At 35.5% G+C, this 25,914-nt stretch overlaps 1 protein-coding gene across 2 annotated transcripts in view; it reads right to left on the reverse strand.

The window, feature by feature from the left end:
* Positions 1-462: 462 nt before the first annotated feature.
* Positions 463-25,914, reverse strand: part of KIF5C (kinesin family member 5C) — a 199,651-nt gene continuing 174,199 nt past the window's right edge. For both annotated transcript variants that reach the window (XM_044669882.1, XM_044669884.1), the window contains exons 19-25: positions 23,246-23,355; positions 18,231-18,332; positions 17,867-17,927; positions 14,622-14,693; positions 13,296-13,400; positions 3,623-3,839; positions 463-572 (exon numbers count right to left, since the gene is read on the reverse strand). In XM_044669882.1, coding sequence (XP_044525817.1) covers positions 463-572; positions 3,623-3,839; positions 13,296-13,400; positions 14,622-14,693; positions 17,867-17,927; positions 18,231-18,332; positions 23,246-23,355 — 777 coding nt within the window. The remainder of the gene's footprint in view (positions 573-3,622; positions 3,840-13,295; positions 13,401-14,621; positions 14,694-17,866; positions 17,928-18,230; positions 18,333-23,245; positions 23,356-25,914) is intronic.

A 25,914-nucleotide genomic window follows, 5' to 3' on the forward strand; every position in this document is an offset into this window, starting at 1 on the left:
TATACAAAATGTACATTCATTTAACCTAAAATACTCCCTTCCATCACTGAGCTTTTTATTTCACACTTGGATCTTGGGTACATCAGGCAGCCACCCAAGTCCTTCATCAAATCAGTCTAACATGCAATATTCTTTTACTGCAGAATCCTGCATTCTCAGGCTGCAAGTCTCAGCCTGATAATTCCCAGATTTCAGAAGATTCATAGGATTTAGAAGTTGATGAAAGTGAGCGTAGGGATTCTGATAGCATGGGATATTCAAGACTTGCCTAAAGCAGATGTGATCTCCAGAGAAAAGTCAGGGAATGAGGTGGCTTCATTCTAGATCTTCTGTTAGAGATACAGACCCTTGAAAAATGGATTAGATCTATCTAAAGCATTTAACCCAGAGTTGTGTCAGTGAACCTGTCCAGAATAGCTTCCATAGAGGTAACCATCACTCCTATCAAGACTTACTTTTTGTTTATTTCTGGTAGTAGGCAGAGTTTGATGATCCGCCTCCTCCTCCTCCTCGGATGGCATGTACAGCTGTTGGAGAGGATGCAGGGTAATGGCCTGGACGGATTGGCTTGGCTATATCAAAAAACAAAAACAAAGTGAAAAGGAAAAGGAAAAAGACACATGGTCAAAATATTTTAACAAACTCAAGCTGCCATTTTTGATGAATGTTAAAATGAAAATATGAGTTTCAATGACAATCTTAATACTTAGCAACCACCAGTGTCTTATTTTCTAAATAACAAAGTTAGGTTGCCTGTCTTGCCAAAATGTTCATGTGTTTTGGGGCACTTCATATATCATGTGAAACAGGTATATCTTATAGAATGTAAAAGATAAAGGGACTTTAAGAATAAATGGACTTATTTTTTCAAGAGTTACACAAATCAGAAGAAGAATATCTCAAATAAAAAAACTACAGATTTTTCCATTAAAATACTGATATTACTTTAAAACTGTATATTTTAAAAGTAAAAATGAAGCCATTTGTTTATAACATGGGTTTATGAAGAAATACCTAGTTATAAAGCTTTCTATATCAGACATTTTGCTTAATGTTTTGCTTTATAAAAAGTAAGGGTTCATTCTGGAATAAGTAGGTACGTGGGAAATATCTGCTCTATAAAGGCAAAAGATAGCAATGTTTTACAAGAAAGGAATATCACCTAGAATTAATAAACACAGAATATTATATTACATTATGATCTATACAAAAGACTTTCTTTAAGAAAAAATATATATGGGATTTATGGAAAGACAGTCCCACTAATGCATGGCTTCTGGGGCTATGAATTAACCATTTTGGAAAATAATTTTAAATTATGCTTAGAAAGTGACTAAAATATCCATATCATTTAACCCAAAAATTCCATGGTTAGGAAAATAGTCCAAAGAGGCCAAATATAGAAAGGTTCTATATACACTAAATAATTATAGCATCCCTTTTCTGTTAGCAAAAACAACAAGAACAAAAAAAACTGGAAATAAAGTATAAACTAAACAAAATGTGGTACATAAAAGTAAGAATGTTATTTCACCTTGGGAAGCACTATTAAATATACAGAGAAACACTAGAAGAATTATATGAACTGTTGCAGAGTGATATAAGAACCAAAAAGCCAATTATGCACAATGATTATAACAATGTAAAAAGAAAGAACAAAAAACAAAGGTAAAGGAAGAAGAATTGGTTTCTAAAAACTCCCTTCCCTCCAGAAAGCCCAGTATGTGGTCACAGAAAATAAAGTATAGATAATAAAGTACAGATAAGTTCTAAGTTAACTGTAAAAATGTGCCTGTGGCCTCTATCATTTTACGAAGTGTCAAAGTTTAAATGAACTGAAAGGGGCAGTGCCATTGACTGAAAATTGGCTGTCTCCTGATGGCCCCTTAAAAAGCTGAGCTCACTAGCTCTTCAGTCAGTCCAGACCAAGAAGAGCTTTGTTGAGTATTTCCTACATCTAACCCAGAGGGTAGCTTCAAGGGGTAATTGGATTTTTCTTCTCCTCTCACTGCCCATCTCACTGCCATCAGTCAATTCTTCATACCAGAGCTATGGACCCAGTAGGAGACAATAATACAGTCATCATTTGATTATTGCAGAGGGAGAAGAAACATACCTCTCCAGTCAGACACTGACACAAAAAATTAGTGACTATAAGGAAAAAATAGTTTAAAGGGCAATGGCCACTGGAAGCAGAGAGGAAAGATGACCACAGTTTCCAGTAAGAACTTGTTCTAGCAATCATATCAAGCTATAAAGAACAGAACCTGGAACTCAGATGAACAATCCCAACCCGCAAAGATGCTTTATCTACAGGAAAGTGGCGTGATAACTCTAAAAGGAGAGAAAGGTTATCAGGGTCCTGTAATTACAGAGGCAAGAGTTGCCCCTGGCCACATATGTTTCTTATATGTGCCATTATATCACTATACTCCAAGTTTGTGTTCACTCTTCTCCCAGACAATGCATGTTTCTGAGGGAAAGTGTTGTAGCTATTGTTCTAACTGTGCAACTTTTAATAAATACCTTTCAGCTTTCATTTGAGTTAGCTATCCACTGGCTAATTAGTAAAGATAAGCTCAATGGTGAGAGGCTTGCAAGGAGTAATACAGACCCACAAGATATCCCTAGAGTCTGAAGAATCAGTTACTACTTAGAGACCCAACCCCCTATTGTGAGTGTAATTTGGGGGAGTATCCCAGGGAGAGTGCTACACAAACACACACACACACACACACACACACACACACACACACACAAATCTCAACTTGAGGTATTTATGAAGGACCATGCTTGGTCCCAGAGAAGTGTTATGCCAACTATTGATTTTGAATATTATATATACTTGTTGGACTCAGTTGATATGTTGGCTAATTTTGTTAAACTATGTTCTCTCTCCTATCCTTTTAAAAAAAGTTTTTGTTGTAAGAAATGGTCCCTCTGAGTAAAGGAAGAGAAAAGGAAATGAAGATAATGTAAAAACAAAGGACAGAAACAGATTTTTTGAAAGAATGAAAAAAAATTTAAAAAGAAAGAGTTTTGACAGGGAACATTCCCTCCCTATTACTCTCACCATTATTACCCAAGCTCCTAGAATATAGGTTTCAGGACATGGGTCAATGCCTGGCACAGCACTTTTACTGTGCTGTAGGGTAGGCACAGAAACATGTCCATTGAAAAAAATATTCCAACATCACTAACTGGAGACTGGAAAAGGGAGTATGTTAGTATCTTTAGCCCCAATAGCTTCATCCCACATCCCAGACGAGCTCTGATTTAGCAGTGGTTTCAAAGAATTCTATATAAAACTCCACACTTGTGAGCAAAACAGTTATATGAAAAATGCAGATTACAAAATCAAAGGGGTGATCATCTACTTTTTAGAAGGATTCTTCTATGAATCCCTCTAGGTTGCTATTAAGGAATAAGCTCCTCCCCTACTATATTTAAAGAATGAATCCACTGACACGCAGCTTTTTAGAAACATCTCTATTAAAGAATAATGACAGACACTTTACATGGAGAAGATAAGACAAAGCATCAGGACTGTTTGCTTTTCTGTTTGATGATTTCGTCTTTCATTAAGTGCAAAGGAAGATTCCGGACTTTTGTGAATACGTACCAATCTGAGCAGAATGTGCCCTTCTTGCCATGTTCTTAGCTCTCACAGCCTCTTTTATGCGATCAACCTCCTGTTGGTACCTCTTGCGGTCACGCATGGCATTCTCCTTGGCTTCCTTCAATGCACTCTCCAGTGCCTTGACTCTCTCCGCCGTAGCCCGAAGTCTTTTCTCCAGCTTAGGAAGCTCACAGCGCAGATCTGCATTATCACGAACCAGCTAGAAAGGAGGAAGGTGACAAAAGAAGAGACTATGATTTCCAGGAGAGGCAGAAAAACTTTATGGGAATATTTCATCCAGTGGAGGGAAGGGATAAGACTTTAAAATGAGGGTCAGTAGAAACAATTCAGCAGCTGACTAGCCACCTGTTTAGTCTTCTTTGAAAATCCAAATCACCATAAACTCTGGTAAATGACTCCAAGGGAATAAAAATCACAAGATTTGTGGTCCTGATTTGCTAAACACAGATGGCTGGCTGAGGACTGTAGGGAACCAAATACCATTTCTAACAGTATTAAATATTTTACCTTTGTGTATTTTTGACCAACTGTGACATTTTTCTTTTTTTTAAGTCCAATATTATTCTAGTACTTGTTTAACTGTGAATTTCCTTTTCTTCTTCAACATTTGAAGAATTTTTCTTTGTCTAATTTTATAAATTATAAATCATTTTATAATTATGTGTCCATGAAACTTAGTTGGAATTTCTCCTTGCTGGTGTTCTGTGCATCTTCTTCTCTTGTATAGTGATGATCTTATACAGTCAGGAAAGTCTTCTTTAATTATTGGACTGTCAATGATAAGATCTAAGTTTTTTCTTTTTAAATACCTTTGGAGAGCCCAATTAATCTAATGTTAAGATTTCTTGCTTTTTCTTCAAAATATGTTTTAGGATGGGGAGGCAGAATGAAATAGGAGCTTTATTGGGCATTTGCTCAAGTCTCAAGTCAAGGTCCAAGCCATCAGTTATTATCTGATTAGAGTAATTATAACACAAAATAGAGGAAGTTAAAAACTAAAGGTAAAGCTAACATATTCCTACTTATCTTGAAGGAAAATAAAATGCCCATTTACAAATATATAGATATAGATATAGATGTAGATATCATATGAAGTTGAGCAAATTTAATAATGTTTAAAATTCCACTTCTGTTACTGCCTAAGTTTGCTTTTCAATTTTATTTTTTTTAATCTATGACTTTGGCTCACCTTCATACTTTATTATATGTATATGCAACATCTATAATAGAATTAAAATTTTTTTTACCTTAATTTAGGTTCCTTAATTTTTCCTTTAGTTTTTCCTTATTTTAAATTGTGTTTTTTTATCTTTCTTTAATTCCTAAATAATTTGACACAAATGATATTTATTTCTAAAGTGACACTATTGAGGTGTAACTAGGTGGCTCAGGGGATAGAGAGCCAGGCCTGGAGATAGGAAGTTCTAGGTTCAAATCTGGCCTGAGTCATGTTCTCACTTTGAGACCACTGGGCCAGTCACATAATCCCACTTGCCTAGCCCTTATCACTCTTCTGCCTTGCAACCCATACTTGGTATTGATTCTAAGACAGAAGGTAAGGGGTTTTTTAAAAGTGATGGTACTGAAAAATCCACTGATTTCAAGTACAGTATTTTAATGGTGTGTGTGAGATATAACAACTTTAATGAATAATCTAAAGTTTGTGTAATTTTACATTTTACAAAGATTTCTTCTGGAAATTCTTAAATAAGAAATATGTGGCTATGCATTTCTGAATGGAACATATGCATATAACACAAATCAAATAAAAGTGATTTTCAAATCAATGCATGAAAAATTCATCATGTAAACATTTAAGTGCCTTGAAATCTTTCATTGCTATTTGAGTAAATTAGCAGCTAAAATTTAGAAATTTAAATTTCCCTGTTCATTTTTTTTATATTTTGTGTTTGTTTAAATACCTGAACTGACTATCGATTTAACTTAATCCTACAGTTTTTCCAGAATTTATGTGTGTGTGTGCATTTAAATACTGCAATTCAAAGAAATTAAAAAGGAAAAACATCATAGTGACCTTCTACATTGTAAGTTTTGTCTACCTAAAATTCTCAAAAATATCTAGTCAATGAGTTAGGGAGGAAAAAAAGCTCCCTTAAATATCATCTGATTGGAGTAATCAACAACACAAAATAGACAAGTTAAATACAAAAAAGCAAAGCTAACACGTTCCTACTTTTCCTAAGTGAAAATATTATATGAACATATCAAATTTACTTGCCATGCTTCAGAGAAAAGCAATAGAGTTTCAAATTGGCAGGACTTGAAAAAAAATAGTGATTTTTAAGGCAGTCAATATTTGTAATGAGATTTTAAAAATTAATTTCTCCCATAAAATTATCTGATACTTTATATCATCTATTTTCTTTAAACTCATTTATTTGTCTCATGTTCTAATGTCAGCCCATGTTAAATGCTTTCTTGTGGCCTCTGTCTTCTTGAGATTGATCTGAAATTCCAATTTGAACCTGCGCTTCGAAAGGGAACCTATGTGCTAGAATCTCTTCAGTGAATGTATTGAAATTTAGGTGGTAGTCAGGAAGAGACGAACAGGGAGAAAGCCTTCTTACAGTTTAACACAAATACCTTCAGTGTCTAGAAATGCTGCTTTTTTAATTCTTTCACATCAAATCTGGTTCATAGTAGAAGGTACGTAAGAATATCTGGGATACTTCTTAGCACATTATTCCAGTTAGAACTAGGAAGCAGTCTAGTCTGCCTGCCAATATTACAATCACCAAAATGTTATTCTTTTAGGCTAATAAGAATAAAAATTGTACCTTCAAGGGATACTGAAACAATCATAATAAAGAACATCCCAATATATTCCTTTTCCTTAGAAATGAGGTTAATTAATATATAATAGGTATCTTATAGAAATTATCTTTTCTTTCACCAGAATCTTCTAAAAGGAAACTTTTTCCCCCTTGTCTCTTTTACACTTCGTTAAAGGAATTTAATTTGTTGTCTGCTTCTGATAAAGACTAAAGACTTGGAGAAAGGAAAGCCCATGAAAATCCATAGGAATGTATAAATTGAACCTCCATGTTTTGAACACTTTGAGGAGAGACTTAACAAGCTATTCACATCACTCTTTCAGGCTTCCTGGTCTAGTGAACCTGAGAGAACTCAGGGTGTATACCTATGATCAAAAGAGGAGGATAACAAGGATCCTGAACTCTGCTTTCAGACTATTGGCTAAAATTTTCTATATCTGTCTCAGACCTCTGACTTTGACCAATAGTTGACAAACCCCATCTTAGCCTAAGAAATCTAAAACCCCAAGAAACCTCAGGTGTCCTTTTATTGGAACTTCAGAAAATGAAATTATGCTTATGAGACTATGGGAGTCAAAGCAACATAAGTATTTTCTAATATTTTAGATTCAAAGAATCTTAGCTTTCTCTTCATTTTAAAAAAGTAAATGACATTCTAGAAGTTACAGAAGAGAACAACTGCTTATTTGTTTCCCTTCTTAATATAACAAGGAAGGCTCCCCTCACCTTAATGATCTTTGAGACAAACCAATTCCTTCAGAACTACTTATGGTAGGAATTTCATCTCTATTTGAGATGTTGGAAAATCCTGCCTTTGTGCTCCGTGGGGGAGATTCAATTTCTCTCTGAAAAAAGTTTGATCTTTAGGAATTTCTGCTCAGATGTCTAGAATGAAATGAAGTCTGGTTTTCAAAAGTCCAGCAGCCATCTGTGTCTAATCTTTAGTCTTGCTCTTTGTGTCTCTGAAGAAGAAACTGTCCTAAAGATAACAATCTGCACTACTTTGATTATATTAATGTAATGACTGCTTCAAAAGCCTTTTCTACTGAGACTATAGACACTGCTGTTGTGACTTTGAAAAGAGAGACTAATAAAATTAAACTATGACTGCCCTTCTAGGAGAAGCTTCTTTCTTAAGAATTATGAAGAGTATATCTGAATTTAACTCTGATCTATGAAAAACTTTGAAACCAAGAAATTTTTTAAAGAATTGTTTTTACTGTTATTTTATGGAGAACTGTAATAAAGACAATTTTATGAAGAATTAGTCTTGAAAAAGAAAATTAAGAATGAGGACTTAAGAGAAATTAAAGACACCATTTTCCAGTCAGGTCTGGAGAAACAGTGAGAAAGAAGACAGAGAAGAAGGACTGGAGATGCTTTCCTTATTTCTGAAACTTTATCTTGTGAAAAGAATGAAGAGTATTTATGAAGAGACTTTATTAACCTGAGTGAATTAAATAGCGTGACATTGTTTTCAGAAAATAAATCATTTGCCCAATATTGCAGTGAGGATTGGAAATAAGTTTTTTAGCTAAAATATTGTAAATTACCTTTGTCTTATTATTAACTTCATTACTATTAAATTGTATTTTCAATAATTTTAATATCTATACAATCCTAGGAAACTAAATAATCTAAAATATATAGAGAAATTAGTACAATTGGGAAAGAAGATTTATCTAGTTTGTTAAGTCATATTTGCTGAACTAGATGGGGACTCTCAGAGCAGTTTAAAGATAATGAAATAATATTAACTATTGAAGAAATGTACAAACTATCCCTAGATTTAGAGCTCTGGTAAAATGAGATCAATTATGGAATTGTCAAGAGATAATGATGACGGTGATAGTGGTGGTGGTGCTGATAATTCATTTATGTAGCACCTTAAAATTTGCAAAGTAGTTCACAAATGTCATTTTTTAATCTTCCTAACAACTCTGGGATAGAGGTACAGTTGATGAAACTAAATCATGCAGAGGTTAAGTGACTTGACCAAGATCACATCACTAATAAATGTCAAGTTAAATTTGAATTCAGGTCTCCCTGACTCTGGGTGCAACATTCTATCTACTGTGCCACTTGCCTGGCCCATCGTAACAGGATGAGGTATGACCTACAGATGAGTCCCTTCCTAATAACCCTGGTTCAGTGATGAATCATATTCCTAACTTATGTAAAATAAACAGAAAGATCTTTCTCCTTTCTCTCACTTCTGCAGCCTCCAGTGATCTGAGTACCTCTGATAAAGATCTTGGAATCTGGCTGTTTCCAAGATGATTCTGATATATATGTAAGCCATCTCCATTATGCTTGCATAAGGAAGCTTCATTTTCTGTGAATCACAATGTTATTGCCAGTTACAATCTTTTTCAGGGTTCCTGGTTTATCTCAGGATCACTGTGCCAGGAAAACTGAAAAGGTGAAATCAAGAGTGATAATACAAGCAATCTACTTCTACTTCCCCAAATGCTTCCAGATCATGGATATTTACATGTTCCTTAAGTGTGACTTGAAAAAGAACTGGTAAATTTCCACCAAGTTTCATAGCCTTCTTTTTCTCCAAATCTGCTCTCTACCTGCCAGAAGCAAACAACAAATTGGGCTCCTTGAAGCAAGTCCCCCAAGTGAAATAAAGTCTCAAATATAATTGAAACTATTATGTCTCAACTTTAAATGAAAAGAATATGCTAAGCTGTTATTTACTAGAGCTATTTCCATTTCCAATGGATAAATTGCCATTAATGTAATAAACAAGTCAGGATTAGACTTTATACTCCAAATTTAGTATGAAAAAAAATTCTTTTGGTCCATGTGTATCTCTTAAACCATTAAACATTGTTTGAGCCTTTGAGGAAGAAGCAGAAGACTCAATGGTTGTCCTTCAAGAAATCCCTTAAGGTTAAGATTCTATTCTTCATGTTGCCTACTCCTAGAATCATGCTAGGTAGAATATCTGGTGCTAGCTCAGGAGCTTCCTCTTACTTCAGAAAAGCCTACTCCAGGTAAAATCCTGCCTAGTTCTACTTTAATACATTTATTGTCCAATTTAAGTTTTTTACGGCTCTTCTTCCATCCTGCCCATTGATGTGTCAACTTGGACATCTGAAAGAATTTCATTTCTAGTCTTTTATGATGCTGAAAGCTCTTTGCTGTTTTGAAATTGGGTTTTTAGATTTAGTATTCCTTTTTCTATTCAGGAATAGGGGTGATAAAAGGAACAAGTCTTTTAAATGTGCCCTAAGTGTGAGCTAGAGCTGCCATTAAAATAGTGGCTTATAGTGAAAGGATCTGATCAGACTCTAGGGCAGTGGTTCCCACACTTTTTTGGCCTACCACTTGCTTTCCAGAAAAAATATTACTTAGCCCCCTGGAAATTAATTTTTTAAAAAGTTTAATAGCAATTAATAGGAAAGATAAATGCACCTGTGGCCATCAATGCCCTCCTGGATCTCTGCAGCACCCACCAGGGGGCAGTAGCACCCACATTGGGAACCACTGCTCTAGGGTGAGGATGGAATCCGTGGTTTGGTTGGTGGTAGGAATGGAAAGAGGCAGAGAATCTCCATCATCTAGAGTGGGATGAGCTCCCAGCAAGGGAGTCTCTGGCAGCTTCACTGTACTCTAGAGGGTAGAACTGGACCATAGGGAGTCCTAGGAGTTTTCAGCCCATCCCTGAGGCTTTAAGGGCAGAAGAAATCTGCCTTTAAATTGAATTGTACTATTTTTTATAGTTGATATATATATAATATATATAATAAATATATAATTGAATAGTACTATTTTTAGTTGCAGTTGGATAAGACAGTCCTAAAGCTACTCGGGTTTTGTCACTTAGGACACAAGGGGGGGGCAGGGGTTAACCCTGCCATTGGAAAGAGTAAGGAGATTTAAGTTCTCAATGTCCAGTAGCTCCCTGGGGCTTTAATTGGGTTGTGATGCTTGACCATTTTAGGAAGCCAGGTACTTCCTTCTATTTGAATGATGAGATCTTCTTGGTCTCTGATGGAAATGGAATCTTTGTCTATCTGGACCTGCCCAAAGGTAATATTTCTTTCTCTTTAGGCTGAGGCTAGTACCTAGAGAAACAGGTGGGGTGGGAAAAGGACTCAGCAACCCTTGTCCCATTAATCCATATAGGAAGGGATATGATAGTGGTAGATTAACTCTCTTTAGGTTGCTCAGGAGGGTATCACATCCTATTCTGAAGGGGACCCAATGTACCATATTGAGGTCATCTCAGTCTCTGAGATTTCAGGCATATAAGGCTAGCATAGCTACCTTGGTAGCAGCAATAATCACAATTTTTCCTCTTATCCAGGCAATTCCCTGTTTTTTGTAAGGGCCCAATGTCTCGGTAGGTTGCCTCTGGACAACATTCCTAAGACGGGCTGGGTGAGTTTTGCTTATTGGGGGAATCTTCAAACTTCTTTTCTCCAGGATCTGCAGCATGTCTACATAACCCAGAGAGGTATGAGGCAGTTGAATTTCCAGAATGAACTTGCACAAGAAAACATGTAGAAGCAAGAATGTAAAGCCTGAAGGAGAGGGGAAAAGAAAGCAAGAAAAAGGTTCCTCTAGCTAAGAGGACCTACACCATACTTCATCCCACTACAGTTTGCAGACATTGAGCCTTTCTCCTCCCACTGCAATCTAACTTCTGGGCATTGATGTGGCAGGATTGGGGTAGAGAATTGAGACTTTTCTTCATGCCAAACTGTAGATTTTTCTGTGTTCATGCCTCACCAGTTCTTGGAGGTCTTACTCCATCCATGCCAGGGATACCAAATATAAAATATTGAAAACTTGCCAGTAGAATGGCAACCCAAACAGCATGATCATAAGGCAAGGTGTTAACCCACTATTTCCTGCAACCTCAGATTAGGTATCAGGTATTATAACTTCAGCATGAGGCCAGGAAAGGGCTGAATCCATCCTGGGAGTTAGGGAGTATTTTGTTTGGGTAAATGGGAATTGAGAACGTTTCCTATTTAATACATGTTCTTTTTGGGGGCATGCCATTTTAATTTAAGCAAATTGTCCATGTTGTATAACCACAATGTTTGTCATTGGCATTAATAATGGGAAGGAAACGGGAAAGACAAAATGGGGGCTCAGAAAAAAATTTGGAGAAGATATGAACCTAACTCAGGTACAGCTAGCTAGAGGTAACACTGAGGGCTATCAAATTTATTTCCCTTCTTTTATATGTCAGAGGTTTTTTTTTTCATTTTTTTTAATTCTTTCTTTAGTGAGATGACAAGTTTGTAAGATGGCACTTCTCAGTTAGAGACAGGATATAAGTAGCAATTGATCCCCTGGTATTTTCTCCTTGGGCCACAGGGGATTAACAGGTTACCTCCTGGTTGTTTTCTGTTTTCTGAAAGGTAGTTTTGTAAGTTTTACAACTAGGAATTAAGATATAAGACTTAGGAATTCAAGTCCAGTTAAAATTGGTTGAAAAGGTCTATAATATATCAATTACTAAAAGGAGAATTGCATCTATCTTGGGCCTATACTGTTTGCTATGTTAAGGATATTCTATAAGATGTACAATTACTTCTACTATATTGTATATATATATACATCATATATATATACAACTATAATTGTATAGTTAAAATTAATTCTATTCATTTACGTAAGTGAAAACCAGAAAAATGTAAGATTAAGAATTCTCTTTCTAATTGTGAAACAGCCACTGTATGCAGCCACTTTATTTAAGATCTAAAAAATTCAAAAAATATGGCTTTTCCCCATTGCATAGTGGATAGAGCATTGGGTAAGGAATCAGAGGAATTGTTAGTTGTGTAAGCAAATCATAATCTCTCTAAGTTTCTATTTTCTGTTCTTTAAAATGGGGACAAAAAACCTAACTTTCTTTTTAGGGTTGCCATAATACTCAGTTGAAATACATAATGAAATACAAAAGTACAAATTTTGTGAAGCTATAAAATGTTACATAAATATAAGATATCACTATTTCAAAATACAAACAGAACTACAGTGAACCCTGTGAACTGTTGTTTTTGTATTTTTCAGCAATAAATCACGCATATAACTTTATGCAAAAAAGCTACAAGTCTGCACTGGGAAAAGGGCTGTCATCACTAAGAGTTTTTTACACTGATAAATTACAGGGACAAAAACAAACAAAACTTCAATCATGCTTTATCTGTCACATTCGCACAACAGAAAAATCACTAACAATAATGACCTGAGATATTTTATTAAGCTAAAGAGAACTAACTTCTTGGTCATGCAGCCAACCAGACTGGTCCACTGAAATAAGTTCATTATGGTCCTTTTTGAAATATGTCAAATAATAAGAGAAAAAGAGTTCTAAGAATTATTATGAGGTGGCAAAAAGTCATCAGCATAGTAGCTATCTCACAGGATTATTGTGAGGATGGAATGAGACATGTACAACGCTTTGGAAACCTTAAAGCATCATATAAGTACCTTTGGGTTTTATCAAGTTTTTCTTTCTATATTACTTTGTGGTCTCTATTTTAACCTGGGCATTTATCTAAATAATTATTGAATCTATTTAGAACTAAATCTACTAATATGTGCAATGAAACAGATTGAGGTAGGATGGGAATAGGTGAAATATTTCAAAAAATTATTAATTACATCAGATAAATGAGCAGGAGCCCTTGATTAGATTACTCCAAAGAACAATTCTGTCACTAGCTACCTGTGTAATCTTTAAAAAGTCATTTCACCTTTAGGTTTTCAGTTTCTACAACTATAAAATGGGGGTGGGGTGGGACTAGATGATTTCTAAGTTCCCTTCTAGTACTTCCTTGGAACTTTCCTTGAGTTAATGAGGAGAGGGGACATTGACAATTTCCTACCTGTTTATGAACCTTAGTAAGTTGTTCCAAGTTGTTTTCAAGAAAGGAAATTTTCTGCTTCTGGGCAGCACTTCCTCCTCCATCATCACTGTCCAATTCAACACTCTGAATAAATATCAAATGATAATTAGAAAAGCTTCTGATGCCTCACCCAGAAACAGAGGACTTTAAAATAGAACATTTAAATAAACAACACCTTATGATTTTCTTATATCATTCTTCACAAAAGAAACAGATTTGTCCAACTACTTTATTCAAAGTTTTTTTTAATATGAAGTTCTAACAAACCATCTTAAAACATACACATACATCACAAAGATTATACACATACCGACACAAATTATTATCCCTTCCCACCCCTAAATATGTTCATCTGAAAATAGAAGAAAGAAAAGCACTAATGGGTTAGTCTACCTCTTGACCAACTTCCTAATTCTTGATTAGTTCTCCAATTCTGCTATGACAAAGGGTTTTTCTTTTTGTTTTATTTCAGGGCAGGGAGGGTGGTTAAAAAGCAAAAATCAAAACTTTAATCAGTCATAAAAGTCATAGGTCATATAAATTTGGCTCAAATATCTCTGCCTGACCAAATAAATATAAGCAGATATTTTTTAAATGATACTTTCCAAAATCTACAAACAGAAACAGATGCCAAAATGGACATCCAGATTCATCTCCCACCACAGTAACACTAAGGGGACAATAAAAACCTTCCTTAGAAATTCTCAAAAATAGCACAACTTTTTAATCATAAAGAGTGCTGCCAGAAGACTAGATGATGTCCTTAATCTGTCCAATTCTATAAAAATCAGAAAGGATAAGTTTTTTAAAGGAATTCAGGTTTAGAACTGGTCTTATGTCAAGATCTTTTGGGATTCTGAATTTGTTATCCAGTGTATCATTTATCTCTCCTATTTTTAAGTCAGTTCTAGGTCTGGTAAAAAATATTAAACATTACTTGTTCAATCACTTATCCTGGGTTACTCACTAGGTGCCTTCCTTCCACTACTGATTATTTTTTCTTTGACCATTTGAATGAGTTTGACCATTTAGTCAACTCTGAATCCACCTGATAGTTCTATCATTTCTTTTCCACAAGAAAAGTGTAAGAAATTATATTAACTGCTTCATTAATAAATACATTTTAAAGATCAACAATGTTGATAGTGTTTCTTGACCTACCACTTTAGTAATCTTGTCAAAAATGGAAATACTTAGTCTGACATGACAACCTATTCTTGAGCCCATGCTAATTCCTTATGATCAGAGCCATCTCTTTAAGACACACTTACATCTTTACTTTTATAAAGGTATATTAGTGCTTACTTTTTTAACTCTGGTGGTGAGATCCTGGACAAAGAGCTTACGAAGGTTGTGAAGAGTCTGCAGTTCTCTAGACTGGAAAAGAAAATTTTGACATTCCCACTCAAAGCTAAATCAACAGACATATTAAATCTGCAAAACATGCATTATTATACAAAAGAGATGAGACACTTTTAATACATTCCTCCTATATAACTTCTATTGATCACAAGTTTAGAATTAGAAAGTACCTTAGAGACAAGCTATCCCACCCCCCATTTCATAGGCAAGGAAATGAAGCCAAGAAAGAAGTGGCTTACCAAAGCAAACAAAGAGGACAGGGAGGATTAGAACTAGGTCTCCTAAATGCTAATTCATTGCTCATACTTCTGAATAAAACAAAAGGATGACAAGGAGTGAAGAAAACACATACTCATCTAGCCCAAATTTATTTATGAGATCAAAATATGACATTTTAAATTGAAACAAAAATCTAGGATTTTGAATATAAATGAAAATGTGAATTTCTTAATACTAATAAAATAAGGATTGATAATAATAAGGATCATTACTACAATAAAGATTTCTTATACATTTCTTGGGACTTCCATGATCAAAAGTGGCTAAGCTCTGAAGCAATAGTAATAATTGTCATTATTAATGCTTTATTTTGACAAGAGTCAAAATATACTTCACCAAATGCTTTCATTATTAATTTGATCTTTACAACAACTTCATGGAACAGGGAGGGCAAATGATATTATTCTCCCATAGACCTCTGTGTGTGTGTGTGTGTGTGTGTGTGTGTGTGTGTGTGTTTGTGTGTGTGTGTATTTATATATATATATATATACACATGACACAAATAACAATGTTAAGAAGTGGTAGGTAATAAGGCCAGAACCTAGGTCTAAAACAGTCACATATTACCCAATATTCTCTAGGAATACCCATGGTCTACTTAAAGTTAGGATTTGTTCCAAAGTAAAGAAACCAGCAACTTGAACCAAAAGTTGGATGAAAGCATACTAACTTGGTGAATGATGAAACCAAAGCCCAATATTGATATTTTCACAAAAGCAAATCGAGCCAAAGGTTTTCTAAAGAGTATCTTAGCAGTTTACTGTACTATAAACTCCTAAACAGCAGAGATGCTCTTTTAGTTATTTTTGTATATTTATAGCCTGATGCTATGGCAGGGACCCTCTCTTAATTATCTTTATAGGTATACTAGCAGACATTCAGTCTTTACATGTAGAAAGCTGCTGAATGAATGAGCTAATTTGATTCAGAAAAGAACTTAAAGATTTTCTAATGCTACCAAACTGGAACAATGCCATAACATTAAAACCTTTCCCCATTACTTTTGGTTCAAGTTCTTGGCAAAAACACATTATTCCACATGCATCATGACACAGGAGAGAGTTTGCAGGATGTTCTCTGAGAAAGAAGACACTGCCTACTCAAATTTCAATTTGTCTGGGTTGACTTAACCCAATTTAACAAGATAGAAGATGCAGATGATTCAGAAAGACATCACCACCTAAATTCTCTCCTTGCCTCAAAGAATGCTGAAGCAAAGGAATCTGGAAACTGCTTAAACACTCAGTCGTTTGGAAGACAGGTACTATATTAAAATTATTGAGTTCTTACTGGGTCCAGTCCTCCATTGGAATATGAGGAGTAAAATACTTTTACTCAAACCTGGGAGTCAAATCCTTCCTTAATGAAGTCAAGTTGCTTTTTTTGAAGTGATACAATTATTATGAATGTGCCAAATAATTTATATTCAAAGCTTTAGAGTCTCCCAAACTAGGGCTTTCAATGGTCTTATTTGTTACTTCCACTTAGACAGTAGACAAGACCCTTTTCAGAAAGCAGTTCCATTTCCTAATCCTGAATGCATGCCTTTTGATTGGATATTCTTTCTCCTACTTTTAAAAAAATTTAAAGTCAGTTGAAATTTTCCTTGAAAGAATGCTTCCACTTCTAACAGGAGGAGAAATGTATGACTATAGAGGAATAGATGTTTCTTTTGGCACGTTTCAGAAACAAATACTTTGAAAAGACCTAAGTCGAACAAAATTCTCCTGGGGCTTGTTTCTTTTGCTGTTAGCCTCCCTCTTCAAAAAGTGAATATTTGAAGGAAATGAAAATATATGTTATTAAGTAATACATGTATAACCTAGTGGAATTGCTTATCAGTTCTGGGAGGGGGAGGGAGAGAACATGAATCGTTTAACAATGGAAAAATATTCTAAATTAATTAATTTATTTTTGAAAATTTAACAAAATAAAAATGTATTCAAAACATTAAAAAAAAGAAAAAGAAAATATATGTTTTAAGGAAGGTTGGGGAATCTTAAAAAAAAAAAAAAACAACCTTAAAAGCCGTTTACTCATGCCTACACTTGTGTAGGTACATCAAAGTTGGTTCTCATTTTAGTGAACTTTCCTTCCAAATTTTCCATGATTACCTTTGGAAATTATTATCCATTGAATATGTCCTCTGCACCCTTCTTCCAGATTTCCTTCACCCCTTTCTATTTTTCTTCTTGTTTTTGAAAAAAAATGCTACATGACAAGTGAACAGCCCCCAGATTGCTTCCCAGCACTACCAATCCATTCCCAGATATGCTCTCTCTTTGCACATTAAAGTACGTGGATGTGATATATTCTCATCTTTTGGAATAGCCTAAACAGAGGATGGATCAAAAAGGTGCCTGACGGATCAAGCAGATAAACTAAACACACCAGGATTTCACATTAACCTCCAGGGAGTGTCTGGGAGTCCCTAAGGCTTTTCAGTGGCTCAGGGTTGTGGCCAGGAGAAATGGCAATCAAAAGGCAGTCAGAAGGCTCTTGAACACAGGTCAGCATTTTGAAGTAGGACATCCTAGAAAAATCTGGATAGTGCAACATTAAAATCCTGGTGGAATCTATTAACACCAAAGTAAGAATCTGGGAACTAGGGAACTAGTCATAGTTTTGCCACTAACTTGGAGTGGGCTCTGGGAAAATTACCTTACCTCTCTGAACTTTAGAATTCTACTGTGTAAAATAAGGGGTTTGGTCTCAATGATCTCTAAAGTAATATTCAGCTCTAATAGACCATAATCCTATGCCTTTTGGAAATGAATTTTGCAAGAAAATAGCCACTACAAAATAGTATTTCACAGTTCAATCAGTAAAAAATATGTATTAACAACCAGTTCAATTTTTTTAAAATGAGCAATAGGAGCATAAAAGCATATTTATTCATCACATACCACAGTTTCTTCTAAACCTTTAAGGTCTTCTCTTGCTTGTTCCCTTTTATCGTTGAGTAATCTAAAAAAGAAAATGGGCTCATGAGCCAGATTGAAATTCAAAAATGTGCAATAATCCTAAGCACGTAACAAACTATTTGTATCAGCTGACAAGCCTCCAAAACCACCCAGTTCGTTTAACCAAAGAACTTCCATACGTTTTAAAATAAGACCAATTTCACAAAAGAGGTTAAGCTACATTGATCACAAAAGTACTTTTGAAAAATTCCCAGGAACACTTCTTTTCAGGTAAGGAAGGAGTAGGGTATAGAACAACCAGTAATACCTTAAAACAGATTTTAATGGTTCAAATCTATCTACTTACATTAATTTTTCTAATTTCATCTCTCTCTCCTGGTCCTCTATTTTCAATTTGTCATAATCACAACTCAGTTTCTCTTGTTCCAGCTGCAGCTTCTGATTCAAACTGAAATTGAGAAGAAAAAACAATTGTCCCAGTTTCCTTTAAGACTAGAAAGTTTTCATAGACAAGCCAGAAATGTACAAAGCAATAGATTTTTCTTCTAACACACCTTAACTATAGTCAAGGTTTAGAATGACACTCAGGAGTGGGTACATAGGGAAACATAACTGAAGGGAGAGAGAGACTCAGGGCAAAGGAAGCCAATGGGTCTCAAGTCTCTACAGCCTTGAGTGTGATGATCTTCAGGTCATATCAGAAAGGGGTCAGCAATGATCTCTTGGAGAATCTTCCTTCACATTTGCCATACACCCATCTTTGCAAAACTCTCCATCACTCCTAGTCAAATGAGATATTAATTGAGATTTCTGGGTTTTGTCATCTATATAATCAAGGCAGCTAATCCATTCACAGTGATCATGACTTTTTGTAGAGATGGAGTACCAATCCTACTTCATAATGTCATAGATGAAGAACTGGAAGAGACCTTAGGGGCCATGTAGTCCAACCCGCTCATTTTATAGATGAGGAACTGAGCCTGAGACAAATTAAATGAATTACCCAGGATCATATAGCTAGTAAGAGGTGGGATTTGAACCAAGGGCTTTCTGACTCCAGGTCCAATATTCTATCCACTTTACCACATTATCAGATGAAGGGGAACTAGTCATAGCTAATAAGTATCTTGTCTTATGTCTAACTTTATAATTGGAAATATAATTTCCAATAGTTTGGTACAAGAAGCTAATAGGAGTGATTACAAAAGAATGTGACTTTTAAAGCACTTATACTCATGTATCAAGTTCTACAAAATGTGTAGGGAAAAGAGGAAGTATATAAGGCCTATTGGGCAACAACTTCAATGTTCTGCTACCAGACTTGGTCTACCTTAGTGAGAGATAACAAAATAGTCAGAAATTCTGAGCAAGACAACTAAAAATATGATTCAGTTTAAGACTGAAGATTTTGGGACCTAGTTTGGATCAGGAAATAGTAGTGAAGGACTTTACTTGCCAAAGTGAAACTAGTTTATGAGAAGCTTCCAACAAGCATGAAATCATGGGCAATAAAAATAAAAGGGGGTGATATTTTGAAATAGAAAAATAACATTTTAAAATCCTCCTTCTTCCACTTCCACTGTAGCCAATTTAAGAAACCATAGTTAGTGCTTCCTCATTTCCTTTCCTATTATTTTTACATTCCTTGATCTAATTGCTGGAGTGCAGCCTGGTCACCAAAGAACTGTCAACTTCATCTAGTCAATAACCTTTATTTAATGCCCATTTTGTACTGAGCACAGTTAGAGGCACTGCTTATCGAATGTCAAAATCACAAGATTATAGATTTAGAGACAGAAGCAGTCAAAATTTGAACAAGAGTTTTCTGACTCTAAATTCAGCACTCTAGTTTCCTTGTAAATTAGTTGGGAGATATTTCTCATTTAAACATCAAACATATTTATGTTGTAATATACACATTTATGGAAATTCATACAATGTTAACATACACAATAATGAAAAAATGTCACTAAAAGACACTTACTTAATGGAAATGGATCATCAGGGTGAGACCAAGCCTGGTCATACCTCAGAATCTAAAAAATCTCCACATTACATCCAATGTAACCAACTGGGGCAATACCCAAACATGTCCAACACACCTCTTCTATAGCTTTCCTTTCTCACTTTCTTTTATTTAACATTTGAAATGTTAAGTTCCTCGAGAACAAGAATTATATCATTCCTGCCTTTGTTTTTTCATTACCTAGTAGAATGTTTTGTACCTAGAAGGTACTTAATAAACATTAGCTGAATTAAATATGGCAAATTTCAACTGTAACTAGGTTCAAATCCTGCCTCTAACATTAATTGGCTATGTGGACAAATCCCTTAATCTCTCTAAGACTCAGTTTCTTCATGTGTAGTAACTACCTCTCAAGATTATTTATCACAATCACTTGCTTCCTTCTGTTTCACTTTCTTCTCCTAAAGGGCAAATGCTGGGTAGGGGGGTAGTGAGGGAGAAAGCCCTGCTTAGAGTTTCTCTTAGATGAAAAAAGTTTCATCATCAACTAAAATCTTAATTGCAATATGAGACATATTCCTTTAAAAAATGTGTCAGGAGTTGATCAGGGAAATGTGCTATGAGCTGATCAAAATAATTAACCTATAGGATGGTGTACCTTTCTTGGAAATTTTATACCTTTCACAAAACGGTATGGACTTGTCCCTTGAAAAGATCTGAAGACATCTGTTAAGACATGCCAGTAACATTTCCCTGAAGATGAGGACACTTCCCCACAAGTCTCATGTAGTAGGGATATGTTCTAGATTCCCACATGGTTTGGAGGAAATGGGGAAGAAAGAAACAAAAACTAACTTGGCTACCTGGCAATTTTGCAACCTTGTCTCCTTCCTTTCAGAGATTGGTTCTGAAGAAATAGCCCTTCCCTTCAGTAAAAAGAACTCAAGTAATGGGGGGAACCCCTCACACTAGCCCATAGTGCTGCCCTAAAGAGGGAGAAAAAAAGAGAGCTATCTTTTTTCTCCTATGTATTCTAATAAAAGATTCTATTTGGGCTAACAAGTTTCTTCTTTTTAATGCAAACAATCACCTGGAACATTTTGTTATAGTGGAAAAGGATATTGAAGGATAAGTCAAAAGACCTGGCTTCCACTACCTCCTGCTTTCAGGTCTCTCCATTCTACCTTAGAATTTTTGTGGTTTTGGAAGGTCATTTAAATCTCTCTGAACTTCAGCTGCCAATTGTAAAATGACCCAAGATGCTCAAGAATGAAACATTCCTCCTATTTCCTACTTAATAATTTGGCCAAAGATTCCAATGGCAAGTAAGCCTGTGGGATGCTGAAATTAATTCATCAGGTCCCTTCCTCATGCTCCTATAAGGTGGCAGTTCTGGGCAAACTGAATAACTTTGAAGGGTACATAAGCACTTAAAGGACTTGTGATCTTGTCAGCCTGAGGAGCTCCCAGTACAGGGCCTCTTTTCCCCTCCCCCATGCAGATTATCACTTAATAAGATAAATCTCAGGAAATACCTGACACACAAAGGTTAGGTGATTTACTTAGGATCACACAACTAGTGTCAGAGGTGGGATTTGAACCCAGAACTTCCTGATTTTAAATCCAGCATCTGAACCACTCTTCACCATGCTATCTCTAACCATGGAGTGTCTTACTGTGTTAATGGAAACAATGGTCACTCTATTTAAAGTGTGGATACAAAAATCAATTATTAATTCATGAAATGGAAGGTACAACTGTGAGTCAAGGGGAATATATTTTATATATGTCATCATATGGAGGATTAGATTAGGCTGGAACACTTTTGGGGAAAGTATACAACAATTTCAATGATTCCAAGATGCTTAATACATCTTTTTCACACCAGTACTCTAACTAATACCATATGGCTGGAAGGCATGGAATACCAGTCTCAGAAGAATCCAAACTGCAGGCCATGTTAAGGATGTTTGCTGAATAATAATACATTGTTGGTAGAACTGAGAATTGGCTGAAGCATTCTAGAAAACAAGTTGGAACTATGTTAGGAAAATCACTCACTAGTCATATCCTTTGATCTAGCAAATCACTGTTGGGAATTTATTCAAGTAGATCGAAAGAGAGAAGGAAATGCTCCATATATAACAGAATACTTATAATGATCATTTTTGTAGCAGCAAAGAACTAGAAATAAAGTAGATGATGATCAATGGGGGGGAATAATTATACAAATTCCAATAAATGAAGTCATGGAACATAATGCCATAAGAAATAATGGCTATGAAGAATTGGAAGAAATTTAAATTTAAAGAAATTTGGAAATACTTCCACGAACTGATTCAAAGCCAAGTAAGCAGAACCAACAAATACAATGACCAAAAAAATTGTAAAGGAAAATAATTCTAAAATATATCACAACTCATATCAGTGAAGGGGCCAGCCTTAAATTCTAGAAGTATAATAAGAAGCATGCTTCTTTCTTTTTCAGTAAGGAGGTGGTGAACTACAGATGAAGAATGAGGCATGTACTCTCAGGCATGACCAATTTATTAGAATATCCCCCCTTAACTGTACTTTTTTGTTGGAAGGAAAGATTGGAAATGGCTACTAGGGAATGCTAGTGACATACAAATAAAAGCATCAATAAGACACTTTAAAAAAAGAAAGGAAAAATTCATTGGGAGTGCAAGCAGGCTATAGCAAATTGTTGTAACTTCTACATAGGAAGTGGCATCATAGAATTCATCAAGGGCATGAATGATAGGAAAAGGAGGGGTCCTGGCCATATAATTAAAAGTAAAGGAAAATAAGCAGGTAGACAAAAACACTGAAGTGGTGCCATAAAATATTTGAAGAACCAAATAAGCTCTTCAGCATTTTGGATACATCCTCTGAGGAAGATTTATAGATAGACATTCACAAGAAGTGCAGTCAATGTAAAGATATGGGTGATTTGTAGCCTGTACCAGTGGAGGGGCTATTCTTCACATAGGTAATCATCATTTCTGGCAGAACTATTAAGATTTACTTCTGTATAACTGCACATACTTACCTCACGGGACCCTATTACTCAGAATCAAGGAGAAACTAGGGAGTTCAGATTGCTGGACTAGTGCTTCCATCCTTGCTCTAGAGATACTAAGAATGGCAGCTTGTCTTTTTGGCCCTCTTACTGTTCTCAGATCCCTTGAGAGCCCAGTCCCATTGTGAGAACAGACTTTGAAAAAGGATTAAAGTCTACCTTATTATCACTACAGGATAAAGAAAACAAGAAAAGGGCACTAATTTCCCAAGGATTCAAGGGACATAAAGTTTCTTTGTTTTTTTCCTGACTGAAGAACAAATGTCTACATTCTGTCTACCCCTGGTCCCATGGAACCTGCAAGCCAACTTACTCTCGAATCTCATCAATGATTTTCTGCTTCTCTTCAATCTCATCTCGAAGCCTGGACAGCTGCTTCTGGTGGGCTTCCCTGTGGCTCTCCATCTGTTGCTCCAATGCTTTCTGCAGAGCATGCAAAGAGAAATGGCATCTGCATTTTTGGTTGTTGTTTTTCTTTAAGCGTTGTATAAATCTAGATCTAATTTGACATCATCCAGAATCTCATATCTCAAACAGGGAACACTTCTCTGCTCACAGAAACCACACTCCCTTCTTCTGGGATTCATCAAACACAAAATATTCATGATGGAATTATGTAATCAGAGTTACAGAAAGTAACTCAGCATTTAAGGTCAAGGAAGGGAACATTCTCTGATAAAAGAAAAGCTTTGAGCAATAGAGTAGTATCAGAAAATGCACAACATTGAGAGTTAGAAGTCCTAGATTTGAACTTAGTTTTTGCTACAAACTACTTCTATGATATTGTTATTGTTCAGTCATTTCAGTCACGTCCAATTTATCATGATAGCTTTGGGGGTTTTCTTGGCAAAGATATCAGCCTGATTTGGTCTTTCCTTCTCTAACTTATTATACAGATAAGGAAACTGATGTAAAAAAGGTGAAGTGACTTGCCCAGGGTCTCACATAGCTAAGATGTGTCTGAGGCCATATTTGAACTCAGAAAGATGAGTCTTTTTGACTTCAGGGTTGGCACTCTTATCTACTGTGCTCCCCAGTGTGACTCTGAACAAGTTGCAAACTTTTCTAGGCTTTCAGGTTTCTCCTTTGGAAGATAGAAGATGGTTTCCTTCTAGTTCCTTCTAGTTCTAAATCTATCCTTCTAAATCTAAATCTAAAGCTGATCTGATCTATATTAAGTCACTACCCACTATATTGTAAGATGAGAGAAATAAACAAAGATATCATAGTAGAATTTTAAAAGCAAAACACCACAATAATTTGTAAGAACTAAGTTTTAATTCTGATTTTACTCCCTTATTCATTGCATGACTTTAAAGACTCATTTTCCTCTTTTGTAAAATGGGAATAATCAAATCTGCCCAATTTACCTTGCACAGGATAGCCATAAGGGTCAAATGGCACATAGCATGTAAAAGTGTTTTGAGAAAGCAATGTACAAATACAAGTAGTAGTTATGACTTATTTTGAGTGGAAAAGAGGGCTTCGGCAGCTTTCATTAATGTCATAAAATGGGGGCAAAGGCTTACTCAAGAAAACTCATTTGTCTACCACCAGGACCTACTTAGTCCAGAACAAGCAGATGGCAATCCAATTTAGCTAATCCATTCACCTAACAGCTGTGCACATCTGTTTTTCCACAAGAGGCAGAAAAAACAATGTTGATGTTTGCTCAGTCATTTCAATCATGTCTGATTCTTCATGAAGTATTTGGAGTTTTCCATCTATATTGATGGAATTGCCATTTCCTTCTCCAGCTCATTTTATAGGTGAGGAAACTGAGGCAAACAGGATTAAGTGACTTGCCCAGGATCACACAGCTAGTAGTATCTGTGGCTAGATTTGAACTCAGGTCTTTCTGACTCCACACTGCACCACCTAGTTTACAACACTTTAATGTAAATTTTTTTCACTTCCATTATCTCTTGATTCTAAGTCTCTTGAGACAAGTGAGATATGTTATTGTTTTTCTTTTCTTTTTTTTCTTTTTTGGTAGCCTATAAGTAATAAGAGAACGAATGCTCAAAGATGTTAAGCAATTTATCTAAAGTTCTGGATCTTCTACAGACTAGGTACTCGCGTTTTCTAACTAACAAGTCCAGAAGGCAGTATGGTGTTGGAGGAGGAGAAGAATTCTACCTCTGTCCCATTTTGGCAAATGCAAATCACTAGGCCTTTCAAAGCTTTAGATGACTCTTCAAAACTATAAGTAGTAGGAAAGGCACCAATCTATCTTCATTGAAGTTTTCTCACCCAGAAGTTCCCAGGAACTAAGAAAACACAGACCCAATTCCTATCTTCTCTTTTGAGCTAACTCAAAAGAGAATAACCAGAATTGAAGAAAAAGCCAAGTATGCGGGGGGAAAAAAGTTAAGTCTCAAATTATGGAGTTAGTAGATTTCTCAATTTCCATGGGAAAGAAACTAGCACAATAGGTAAACCACTAGCTTTTAATCCAAAAGCATTACATCCCATGGTCCTATTTTTTCTTGCATAGCCAACAGCTGTTCAAGCTGTCTCTCACCGTTGTTTCATGGCTTGACTTTGGGTTACAAAAAGCTCTTCAGTAATCTTCCTGCCCCTTCTTTTGCTTTTTCTCTTTCACTATATGCCCACTCTTTACTTTCTAGCCTTGAAACAACAAAAATGTTAATATAGAAGCTATCCTTTTTTAAAAAATCCTATCTGTAAGCTATTTTAATCATACTTATTTTAGGAAGTCATACTTTAATGTTTTGTCTGCAAAGAAAAATGTCTAAAAACTAAACTTTAGAAATACACACACACACACACACACACACACACACACACACACACACACCTATATTGTTAGTTATGCATAGGACTGCTGTGGTAAATGACAAACCCAAAACAAACAAACAAAAAACCCCAGGGAATTCAGTGCCCATTTTCAAGGAAATCTGTCCTGCTGCCACACAACTACTCCATGTTTAACCTAGGTTTGTGTCTTCCTTTTTCAGG

The sequence above is a fragment of the Gracilinanus agilis genome, chromosome 3, assembly GCF_016433145.1.
Source record: "Gracilinanus agilis isolate LMUSP501 chromosome 3, AgileGrace, whole genome shotgun sequence".
Classification (NCBI taxonomy): domain Eukaryota; kingdom Metazoa; phylum Chordata; class Mammalia; order Didelphimorphia; family Didelphidae; genus Gracilinanus; species Gracilinanus agilis.